Source organism: Phoca vitulina, unplaced genomic scaffold, assembly GCF_004348235.1.
Source record: "Phoca vitulina isolate PV1807 unplaced genomic scaffold, GSC_HSeal_1.0 scaffold9, whole genome shotgun sequence".
Classification (NCBI taxonomy): domain Eukaryota; kingdom Metazoa; phylum Chordata; class Mammalia; order Carnivora; family Phocidae; genus Phoca; species Phoca vitulina.
The window spans coordinates 50,885,282-50,897,359 of record NW_022589712.1 but is presented as its reverse complement, the minus strand read 5'-3'; the positions used below and the strand labels follow the sequence as shown (position 1 = coordinate 50,897,359).

The window sequence follows — 12,078 nt, the reverse complement described above, 5'->3', positions numbered from 1 at the left end:
CCAAGCAGACTCTGCTCTGAGCATCATGTGATGCGGGACTTGATCTCATGACCCTGAGATCATGACCTGAGCTGAAATCAAGAATCTGACGCTTAACCAACTGAGCCACTCAGGTGCCCCTATGTGGAAGATTTTAAGCAACACAGGAATTAGCTAATCAACAAAGGTATATTAGAAATGATTTGTAATTCCCCTCTATCTTTTTTGTTTGTTCAGCTTTTATAGTTCTTCCTAAACAAATTTTAGTAATTCATATTTTGAAAATCCTTTTTATCTTGACTTTAAAATTTATTAGTATAAAGTTCCTATAATTTAAAACAACCCTGTTTTTAAAATTTAATTATATACCCATTTTTGTTTCAAATGTTATTTGCTTCTTCTTTTTACCTAATTAGACTTGTTAGAAGTTTGCCTATTTTATCACACTTGCCAGTGGACCAACTTTTCATTTTTTGAAATTAGGTTTACTGTTTTTATTTTGTATTCTTTTCCTATTTTGTTAATTTCTGCCTTTATTCTCCTTTCTACATTCTTTTGTTTTTTTTTTGTGCTTTTTTCCCAGATTCTGGAGTTGAATGTTTAATTAATTTTTCCTGCTAATAAGCTCACTTCAGGTAGGGTTGCCAGACTTAAAAAGTAAGAATGTGGCTTCCAATGATATTTGAATTTCAGATAACAAATAATTTTTTAGTATAAACTTGTACCACACATAGAAATTATTCTTTTATCTGAAATTCAAATATAACGGGGTATCGTGTTGTTTTTTTTTTAATCTGGCAACTATAATTTCTACTTCTACCATACTATAAAGCATTCATATGTGGTTTTTCTTGAAGGGTTAGAAAATAATATATTTTTTTAATTTTGAAGCTGAAATGTATAATCTATCAAAATTAAGGATTTTGATAAAGCTGAAATAAGGTCATGTGACATTTAAAAGTGTGTTGAACTCTCAAATCTTTGAGATTTCTGAGTGCTCATCAAGGTAAGTGCACTCTTAATCTCCTTATTTCCCCCATCCCCCCACCCTTCTTCTCTTTCCCACCTTCTCAGTCTTAAACAACTGCTGGGGTAGGCAGCAGGAATCCATCAACATCCGCAAGGAGGAAACTGTATGGCATTATTTACCACTATGGGCTAGATGAGTGCCTGGAGACAAACATCAGAGGGACCAGAGTATTAAGATGTCAAGTCCTAGGAGGAATTTTTTTGCAGGGATCTCTGGATTTCCTGGGGAATGTCAGCATCAGCAATTACCAGGGAAGTGCTTGTGGTCTCTCTGGCCCACAAAAGACCAAGAAGGAGGTGTATGGGTGGGAAGAGTCCTCCCCAGCCCTGCATCTGGGCAAGTACGAGAAATCCTAACCAGGCTTGTCTTAGGCCTTCAGCCTTGTCTACCTCTATACTCCTGATCTGTGGGGAGAGACACCACTTTGCCTTTTATAATTTTTGAGAATGTTGTCACCTAAAGCACTCCAGCAATTGTCCTGAACCCCACTGAGGAAAAAAAAAAAGAAAAAAGAAAAAAGAAAACCACCACCCATGCAAGGGAGCCCAGCCAATTGGAAGATCAGTCAGATCAAATAGATCATAAAACTTTGCAGAAGAGATGGACAGAACCCAATCTCAGAGTAGGAAAATAATGAAGACATTAATAGAAATTCAAGTAAACACTAGAAAGAGTTCACAGGCACCAACAAAATATGTAAATGGGCCTAAGAAGAGGGTGACCACTTGTAGTAGAATAATGGCCCCCCAAAGATTCCCCAGAACCAGTGAGTGGGTTACCTTATGTGTGTGATTAAGGATGTTGAGATGGGAAGCTCATCCAGCTGGGCCCAATGTAATTAAAAGGTCCTTAGGAGGGAGGCAAGAAAGTCAAAGGCAAAAGAAGAGATGAGATGATGGAGAGCAAAAGTTGAAGTAATGTGCTTTGAAGATGGAGGAAAAGGCCATAAACCAAAGAATGCAGGTGGCCTCCAGAAGCTGGAAAAAACAGGAAAAGTCTTCTCCTCTAGCAGAAGGAACATAGCTCATACTGATTTTAGCCCTTAGATTCATTTCAGAGAACTGATCTTGAGAACTATATGATAATTTGATTGTTTTAAGCCACTAACTTTGTGGTAATCTGTTACAATAGCAATAGGACCCCAACAAATGTCTTAAGTGAAAAGACTGAATGGAAGACACATCTACAAATACATGAACAAAAGAGTAAAGAGATGGAGAATTTGAGGGAAAAGATAAAGATATTTGGAGGATAGATCCAAGAGACCTAATTAGTATTGAGTATTATAGAAGGAAAAAAGAAGAGATGGAGAAGAGACCAGAATTATTTTCCCACAGATACAGAAAGACATAACATACAGATTTAAGGGCACCCCAAGTATAGGCAAGATTGATGAGAAAGACAAACACTTGGGCATATCTTGGTATGATTCCTGAATTCTGGAGTAGCATTAGAACTGTTGTTTCTTTTTGTACTTTCTGTTTGGCAAAAAGGAAATATCTTTGTTGTTGATTTTTCCTATTGTAAAAATGATACATTTCTAATGTTAAAAAATCAGATAATATAGATAAGCACTTAAAAAATAAAAATTACTTTTAAGTCCATCACTCAGAGATAACCACCATTAATATTTTAAGCAGCTTGACTGAGGTATGACTGATGTTAAAACAGTGTACATATTTACACTATAAAATTTGATAAGTTTTGACATAAGTATTCATTTGTGAATTCACCACAACCAAGATAATGAACATATTCATGAATACCAACATTTTGCTCACACTTCTTTGTAAAATCTCTCCTTCCTGCTCCTATTTGCCTCTTACTTGCCCCATCCCCAGGCAAACACCATTCTGTTTTCTAGCCCTATAACTAGTTTACATTTTCTAAATTTTTATATAAATGGAATCGTACAGGATATATTCTTTTTTGCCTGGCTTCTTTCTCTTAGCATAATTATCTTGAGATTCATCCAGGTTATTGCATGCTGATTAGAAGGCTGGAAATTTTAGTTCCACCCTCAACCTTCTGAGGTGGGGTCAGGGAGAGGGGCTGGAAGTTGAATCAGCGAATGGCCAATGACTTAGTCAATCATGACTGTGTAATAAAGCCTCCATAAAAACCTTAGAGGACAGCTTTTTGGTCTTTTCTTTTAGAAGAGCTTCCATGTGCCACCAAGCAGGGCCCAAAGCTCCACAAAGACAGAAGTTTCTTTGTTCAGGACCTTGTCCTATGTATGGCTTTATCTGGCTGTTGATTAGCATTCTTTATCATACCCTTTAATAAGCTGGTAAATGTAGGTAAATGTTTTCCTGAATTCTGTGTGCTGTTTTAGCAAATTAATTGAACCAATGGAGGAGATTATTGGAATCTCTAATCTGTAGCCAATCAGTCAGAAGCATAGGAAACAACCTGGGGCTGAGGTAGGGGGTGGGGGAGCAGTCCCTTAGGGCTGAACCCTTAACCTGTGGAATCTGATGCTATCTCCAGGTAGATGGCGTCAGAATTGAGTTGAATTCTCAGACTCCCTGCTGGTGTCATCTTCTGGAACTGCTTGGTGTTGTGTTTGGGAGAACCTCCTCCCATGTTGGAATTAGGTCTAGGAAACTTGAAAGAATTGATAAGGCCCCAAATTAAAAGAATCACTTCCTATTTTATTACTGATAGATACCTGAAGTGGGTGGCTATCAAATGAGAATGGTTATCAAAATTCTGGTGCTAAGGAAGTAGAGTAGTGCCTGAAAATGACCTGTTCCTTTTGCTAATACTGCTCCTTATTATCATGCAAGCAGCCTCCCAAAGAGGCCATTGCTATCTGTATCTTACACCCCTTAAATATTTCTGTCTCTAATACCTATAGACGTTCCCATGGAAAAAAATTTAAAAGATTTCCCTTTTCTTTTTTCATGGGTATAATATATTGCCTAAGAAGCCCTGGCATTTCAGGGGTCAAGTGAAGCTGGGTGGAGGCCAAGTGTGTTGAAAAATTTATAAAATCATTTATTTATAAAATTGAGGATGCCTGCTTGTTTTCTTGGCATCCAAAAGTGCTAGTTACCATCTTTGTGCATCTGGATATATGCACTTTCAGTGATGTGACCAATGTGAATGAGCAATAATAAAGTCATACCTCTTCCTCTTCCTCCTCTTCCTCTTCTAGCTCCTCATCAACTTCAGCTTCTGCCTGATAGTCTTCTGTTTCTTCATCATAATCTTCCATAGTTAACTCCCATGCAACATACTGGAAGGGTTCTGTAAGAAAAAAAAGAAATAACTTTTGGGAAGATATTTTTAGGATAAAAGGATATTAGCATATTACAGGAGTCAAAGATTAGGAAGAGTGATTATAATGATTGATCTCTTAGTTTAATGTGTATGCAAACAGGTCTTCACAAATTCTTTAAGTGACAACTGGCTGGTTTGGCCAGTGCTCTTTGTGCTCTGTGCTGTTCTGATTAGCAGATTTTTTTTTTTTTTTAAGATTTTATTTATTTTTTGACAGAGAGAGAGACAGTGAGAGAGGGAACACAAGCAGGGGGAGTGGGAGAAGGAGAAGCAGGCTCTCCACTGAGCAGGGAGCCCGATGCGGGGCTCAATCCCAGGATCCAGGTATCATGACTGAGCCAAAGGCAGACGCTTAATGACTGAGCCACCCATGTGTCCCCTGATAAGCAGATTTAAATATTTGAAATATCAACCCTGAATACACTGGATGCTTTACTTCATAAACCATCAAGAAGGGCTTTAAACTTTCACAGTGCTTTTAATAATATTACCTGTTCTTGACAATAAATGTTAAGATTACAGCTCTTACTTTCCATAGTCTCAACTACTTTTTGAAGTAGTTCCTCTGGAGTTTTGTCAGCAATCTCCAAGTTTAAAATTTGAACGATAGACTCATTGATTGTTGCTTCCAGATGTTTCCACATGTAGTTGAAATGTTTAATCTTCTCTTTAATTGGCTCCATTTCAGGAACATCAGGATAAGCATCTTCTGGAAACTCAGGGAGTACAACTTTTGAGGTAAAGGTTAGAGGAAAGAAAAAAGAGTCTTAAAATATTATATCTTTAGCCATATTGCCAAAATAATTTATACTTTATAGTATTTTAAAAACATTTGAAAGAAATACATTTGTTTTCTAGGTAATAATATAAATTCATAAATTCATATTTTAATTTGTGCTTTATTCCTTGTATTGGCTTAGACGAATTATTATCTACTAATAAAATCAAAATCAGGGATAATTAATAAGAATTTTGTATGGCAACTTTAACTGTTAATAAAATGTATACAATAAAATTTGATGAAAAACAGTACTATACGCTGGCTACATACATTTTTAATGTAATAAGCTAAATTAATACATATGAGCTGGCATACAACATAGAAAGAAATAGGTAGGAAGTTGGTACTATGCCTAAGATAAGGGACTGGACCCTTTCTAAAAGAATATGAAAAGTATTTTCACACACTGACTACTTTTATAATCTAACCTGTTTCAGATAATTCTTTAGTTTCCAGGCCCTCTTTGGATCCTTTTGAAATTTCTGTTCCAACTGTAGTATCCTCAGCAGGCTCAAATACTTAAAAAAGAAATCTAATAGTTAGGGTTTGAATTTTAAAACATTATTCCTTTATGAAATTTTTGGCACAAAGAAAATTTCAAAACACAGCTTAATTGTATATACTACGTCTAAGTGAAAATACAGTTCCTGTTAGGTAAAGTATGGCATTAAATATTTAAGAATATAGGGCAGAAAATGAAGAATATTTAACAATATATAAAAAGATATGGACCAAAATAATTGACACATGGCACATATAAGTCTGATGGATAACTATTGTTAAATATCATTCAAACTTCTGTTCACATGGCATCAGACTAGCATTTCCTGATATTTCTTTTAATTTCTTAAGATACCCATGAAAAACTCCAAAAGATCATAAAGTGGCAAGGAAAGACAATGATATATCAAAGTCCCAGCTGTGGGTGTAGGTGTGGCAAAACTCAGGAGAATCTCAACAATATTATTATTGAAGGTATAGAACAAACACTGTTTTCCTGGATGATGTAAGACATGCCTCACATGCGGATTCAGCATAGATGGTTCAGGGAAGGAAGAACTAATTATCTATCTTCTCACCCCATAGTCTTTCCTAGTTCTGAGACACAAATTTTGTGTAGAACAAATTTATATCTATATAATATTATATGAAAAATAATATATATCTATCTATAGAATATATAATTATATCAATTATAATTAGAATAATATTCTATTAGAATATTTGAATAGAATAGTTTAAATAACATTAGAATAGATTCTAATTAATAGAATTAGAATATTCTAATAAATAGAATATTCTAATATTCTAATAAATGGAATATTCTAATATTCTAATAATATAATTATATTTAATTAGATTTACATACATAGAATAATATATGATTAAATATAATATAATCTTATTATATTAATAATATAATAATCATATTTACATATCTAGAATAATAATATTCTAATATACTAACAATATAATTATATGTAACTGTATTTGCATATATATATATAACACTGTAACACTGGAAACTGTCTTCCAAGCTAAAGTAATAGTTGGGTCCTTTTTCTACAGAATTCTATAATTAATACTCAAAAGAGAGGATGTAGAAGAGGACAAGCCTTGGGCTGGTCTGGTGGTGACATGTGTAATTGTAAGATGCTCAATTATCTAAAGAAAAACATTATAAATGATGGCAAAGACAAGAACATCAAGAATATACAGCAAGGGCTGGTCTGGTGGTGACATACGTAATTGTAAGATGCTCAATTATCTAAAGAAAAACATTATAAATGATGGCAAAGACAAGAACATCAAGAATATACATCGAGAATTCTAAACTGTCTTAGTTTCTCTGACTAATTACGGAATGCAAGTCAGAAATGACGAAGATTCAGCCACAGTATAGAAAAGACAGACAAGATGAATACTTACTAAATATCACCACTTGAACTAGGTCAATGCACATGAACTTGACCTTCAGGTCTATGTTGGAGAGTACCAGGCAAAACATTAAAGTGAAAGGCATATAGGGATAGGTATGTGTGTGTGTGGGGGGGGTTGGGTGTGGTTCTTATAAATTACCTACCCTTCCTGTTGTCCTACTCTACCTGCTAGAGCTGGATATAGTCTCTTTCATTGTCAACAACAACAAAACAACAAGGCCTATGAAAAGATGTTATAATGAAGGGAAAGAGAGTATGGATCCAAAGATTTAGATGAAGAATTGCTTTTGAAAAAGATTTCTTATATAAAACAGAGTAAATTTTAGAAAATACATGCTGGATGTACTCAAAAAGCACAGGAGGACAACATAGCCTATGAAATAGGAATCATGAAGCAGAAAGAGAGACCAACCTAAGATAAAGGTAGAAATACAAGAAAGCTAGTTGCAATTAGAAAACAATGGAAGGAAATCTAAAATGCAATAGCAGAATTCAAATACGTATCAGAAGAGAGGCAATAAGAAGCAGAAAATAAATCTCATATGGAGGATAACAGCTCTCCAAAGAATACAGAGAAAAAGAACAAAGAGATAAGAACTATCAGGGAAAAGGAGATTAATGTGGTTGAGAAAAAAAAACTATCTAACCAAAAATAATAAAAAGTGATCCTGAAAAAGGAATCAAGCAATAAATGAAGATGCAATTGAAGAAAACCATTTTGAGCTAGACAAAGACTAGTAGGAAGATAAAAAGAGCTCACTGAATTCCAGGAAAAATTGCTCACATACTAGTAAAGTTAAAAAAAATAATAATGGTATTGAAGACTATCTTTTGAGCATCGCTGAAGAAAAGAAAAAAGAACACAAATGAAGCAATATCAGATTTTTCCTTGTGAAGACAACAGTACAATCTCAACATGCAGAATTTTGAGAAGGATATGACAGTAATTTAGTAGCATCTAAATTGTTTTTCATGTGTGAAAGCAACAGATTTACAAGAATGCACACAATATACCACCCTGGATGCTTAAAAAATTATTCAAAGATATAGGTCAGATGATTAAGAGAACTAAGGATCAAAACTAAAATCTCAGGAATGGAGAAACTGGAATCTGGGAGACATCCCAGTGGAGTTATCAACAATCCTAATCCCAAACAGCTGCAGAAATTCATGGCCAGTTCTAGTGGACTGGAAAGGACAGGCCTTTCCTAGTGGATGTGTCCACTAGTGGGCATTCAACAGTGTGGAGGAGTTGTGGCTCTTATAAAACTATCTGGAGGAAGTTTATCAACAATTTCAATATGAACAGTCATAATCTACAAGAATAAATCTGTGGTAAGACTTAAGAAGTGTCCCAGAGAAAAACTCTCTTAGGCTTGAATCCAGCCAAGTCAAAACAAAACAAAATACCATGCTTAGAAAAACTGAAAGGATATATGTCAGAATATTAAATATTTATTGCCCTTTGCTGGCAGAACTATGTTCATTTTCTCCCATCTTTCTGTTTGTATGAATTCTACATTTCCTATAATTAACTTATCAGACTTGACTGGATATCTGAATGATTTTTATTTATTTATTTTTTAAAAGATTTAATGTATTTATTTTAGGGAAAGAGAGAGAGAGTGCATGCGAGTCTGAGCAGGGGTGGATGGGCAGAGGAGAGGGAGGGGGAGAGAGAATCTCAAGCAGACTCCATGCTGGGCTCAGAGCGCAACGTGTGGCTCCATCCCACGACACTGAGATCATGACCAGAACCGAAATCAGAGGTAGGATGCTTAAGAGACTGAGCTGCCCTGAATGATTTTTAAACACACAATTCAATATCAATTATATCAGAACAAAGATCACTGTCTGATGGACATTTTCCAAATTTCAAGTTGTCTCTTTTCTATTTTCTATTCGTCTATTTCTTTATTCTATTCATCTATTTTCTATCAATTTATTGGTACCTGTGGATACACTGTGCAGCTGAGTCATCCTTGAGTTTATGTTCTCAGGGTCAAATTTTTTGTGAGTACAATACCGAGCTTTTTCTATGACTTAAGGTGACCATTTATAAAACTTTTTTTCAGCCTTAATTTTTTTTCCTATGACAGTTCTCAACTGTCAGCAAGTATAAGAATCACCTGATGTGTTCGTTAAGATGTAGGTTCCCAAACTCCATCCTAGACTTACTGAACCAGAACTTGGGTGGCTCAGGAGCCTTCCAAATAAGAAACATAGGTGATTTTTTTAAAGGTTTTATTTATTTGAGAGAGAGAGAGGGAGAGGGGGAGCACACAGCAGGGGGAGGGGCAGAGAGAGAGGGACAAGCAGACTCCCTCCTGATCGAGGAGCCCAACATGGGGCTTGATCCTGGGACCTCTGGATCATGACCTGAAGTCAGATGCTTAACAGACTGAGCCACCCAGGCGCCCCTAAGTGATTCTTTTTAAAAAATTTATATTTATTTAAATTCCAGTGTAGTTAACACAGTGTCATATTAATTTGAGGTGAACAATATGGTGATTCAACAATTCCATACATTACTAAGTGCTCATCAAGATAATTGTGCTCTTTATCCCCTTCACCTATTTCCCCCATCCCCCTGCCCACTTGTCCTCTGGTAACCATCAGTTACTCTCTCTAGTGAAGAGCCTGTCCTCTCTTTTTTTTCTCCTTTGTTCATTTGTTTTGTTTTTTAAATTCCACATACAAGTGAGATCATATGGTATTTGTCTTTGACTGGCTTATTCTGTTAAGCATTATACCCTCTGGATCCAAATGGCAAAATTTCATTCTTTTTTTTTAGTGGCTGAATAATATTCCAGTGTGTGTGTGTGTGTGTGTGTGTGTGTATCACATGTTCTTTATCCATTCATCTATCAGCTGCTTCCATAACCTGATTATTGTAAATAATGCTGCAATAAACATAGGGGTGCATGTATCTTTTCAAATTAGTGTTTTTGTATTTTTTGGTAAATACCGAGTAGTGTGATTACTGGATCATAAGGTAGTTCTATTGCTAACTTTTTGAGGAACCTCCATACTGTTTTCCACGGTGGCTGCACCAGTTTGCATTCCTACCAACAGTGTATGAGGGTTTTTCTCCACATCCTTGCCAATGTTTGTTATTTCTTGTGTTGTTTGATTTTAGTCATTCTGACAGATGTGAGGTGGTATCTCATTGTGGTTTTGATTTGTATGTTCCTGATGATGAGTGATGTTGAGCATCTTTTCATGTGTCTGTTGGCCGTCAGAAACTTAGGTGATTTTGATGCAGATCATTTACTGTACATACAGGAGTCCCCTCACCCACAATTCTGCTTTCTGTGGTTTCAGTTAACCGCAGTCAGCCACAGTCCAGAAGCAGATGACAAGATGTCAGAAGGTCAACAGTAGCCTAATGGTTACGTCACAATACATACATCACTCACGTCACTTCATCTCATCATGTTGGCATTTTATCATCTTACAGCATCACAAGAAGGGTGAGTACAGTAAATAAGATATTTTGAGAGAGAGACCACATTCATATCTTGATTTTGGACTTCCAGCCTTCAGAACTGTGAGAGAATAAATTTCTGCGGTTTGAAGCCACTAAGTTTATGGTAATTTGTTAATGGCAACCCTAGGAAACGAACACATTCCCCAACAGTCTAATTGAAAACAAGCATTGGAGAGCAATGTGGAATTTAGTGAAAATTTAGTAAGGGAGCAATGAAGGGGACTTTATATCATACATCCTATGCAGACACTGTTGGTAACTCAGTCTTCTTCTTCCTGGCAGAGCTATGCTTTTGTTCTAGTGTTTACCCTTCCCTGCATGGCTGAGGAGGGTGACCCCATCTCCAGCTCCAGGAATTTATCCTGACTGGTATACGCCCAAAATGTTGGTTCCTTTCCTTCTGATATCAGGGGAGGGAATGTAACTATTGATTTTGAGAATGTTAAGATTGAGTTTTAGCCTTATTTAGGGGTAGGAATCCTGAGCTCTGGCCTTTTTTGAAGTTATATAAGGCTGACTGCTGGCCTGGTGATAATGCTGCTGAAGCAACAACTACTTGCCAGACAGCGTGCTAGGTGCTTTAAATAAAATGTTTCTATCCCTATAAAAACAATGTTTGGTAACTATTCCTAACCCTGTTTAATGAAGAGCCTGAGGTGTAGAACAATGACAGAAGGTGTCATATAGCAGCCAAAGTGAAATTTAAGAAATATTAATGAGATCATATCGATTACCTGCACTTAGAGAAAGCTTCAAACTCCCTAAGCCTCTGGCCTTTGCCTCGCTGTCCAATCTCATCTTCCCCTTCCCTCTTGCTCACTGTGCTCTGGTCACACTCCATTTCTTCCTTGCCCATGGAATTGTGCCCACCTCTGAGCCTTTGCAGGGGAAAGATCTTTGCACAGATCCTTTTCAGTCTTTCTGCCTTGCCTCAAGGATCATCTTCTCAGACGACACTCTTCCTTGGCCATAATGTTTAGTCTTGCCTCTTCCAAACCACCCCACTGGTCTCCACCTTGCTCATTCATTCAACAAACATTTATTGAGCACCTACTAGATCCCAGGCTCACTTTAGTGTCTTCATATATTTTATCCATAGCACTTAACACTATCATAAATGATTTTAGTTATTTACTTGTTTATTCTTATTCTTCACCATCGAATGACAACTCTTGAAGATAGGGACCTTGACTATCTTGATCATTGCTGAGTTTCTTGTACCTAGGGCAGCACCTGTTGTTTTGCCTGGCACTTAGAAGGAATTCAATAAATATTTGCTAAAAGGATATATTTCCTAATGTTTATTAATAGCCAGCTCTATTACAGGACCGTGAAGTGCTTGGAATAAAGCATTGTGATGAGAGCCAATGGTTACTCTAAGCTCAGCTTCTTGCAAGTTCCATGTAATTTGCCTATACCTAACTAGTACATAAAGAACAATTTGGGAATGATCAAGGTGATTAACTAGCCTCTGAATGCATCTGAAGGTAATGACCTTTAAAGCGCTGATTCTAAGCAATACATATGTCATTCCATTCTAAGAAGGCTAGAGTGACAACAGGTTTGAGATGAA

The 12,078-nt window shown here is 36.2% G+C and overlaps 1 protein-coding gene across 1 annotated transcript in view; it reads right to left on the bottom strand.

Moving 5' to 3' along the window:
* AK9 (adenylate kinase 9) overlaps nucleotides 1-12,078 on the bottom strand; it is a 127,168-nt gene that overhangs the window by 47,732 nt on the left and 67,358 nt on the right. Inside the window, exons 19-21 of the mRNA XM_032408265.1 lie at nucleotides 5,504-5,593; nucleotides 4,824-5,024; nucleotides 4,140-4,261 (exon numbers count right to left, since the gene is read on the bottom strand). Of these exons, the coding sequence (XP_032264156.1) occupies nucleotides 4,140-4,261; nucleotides 4,824-5,024; nucleotides 5,504-5,593 (413 nt within the window). The remainder of the gene's footprint in view (nucleotides 1-4,139; nucleotides 4,262-4,823; nucleotides 5,025-5,503; nucleotides 5,594-12,078) is intronic.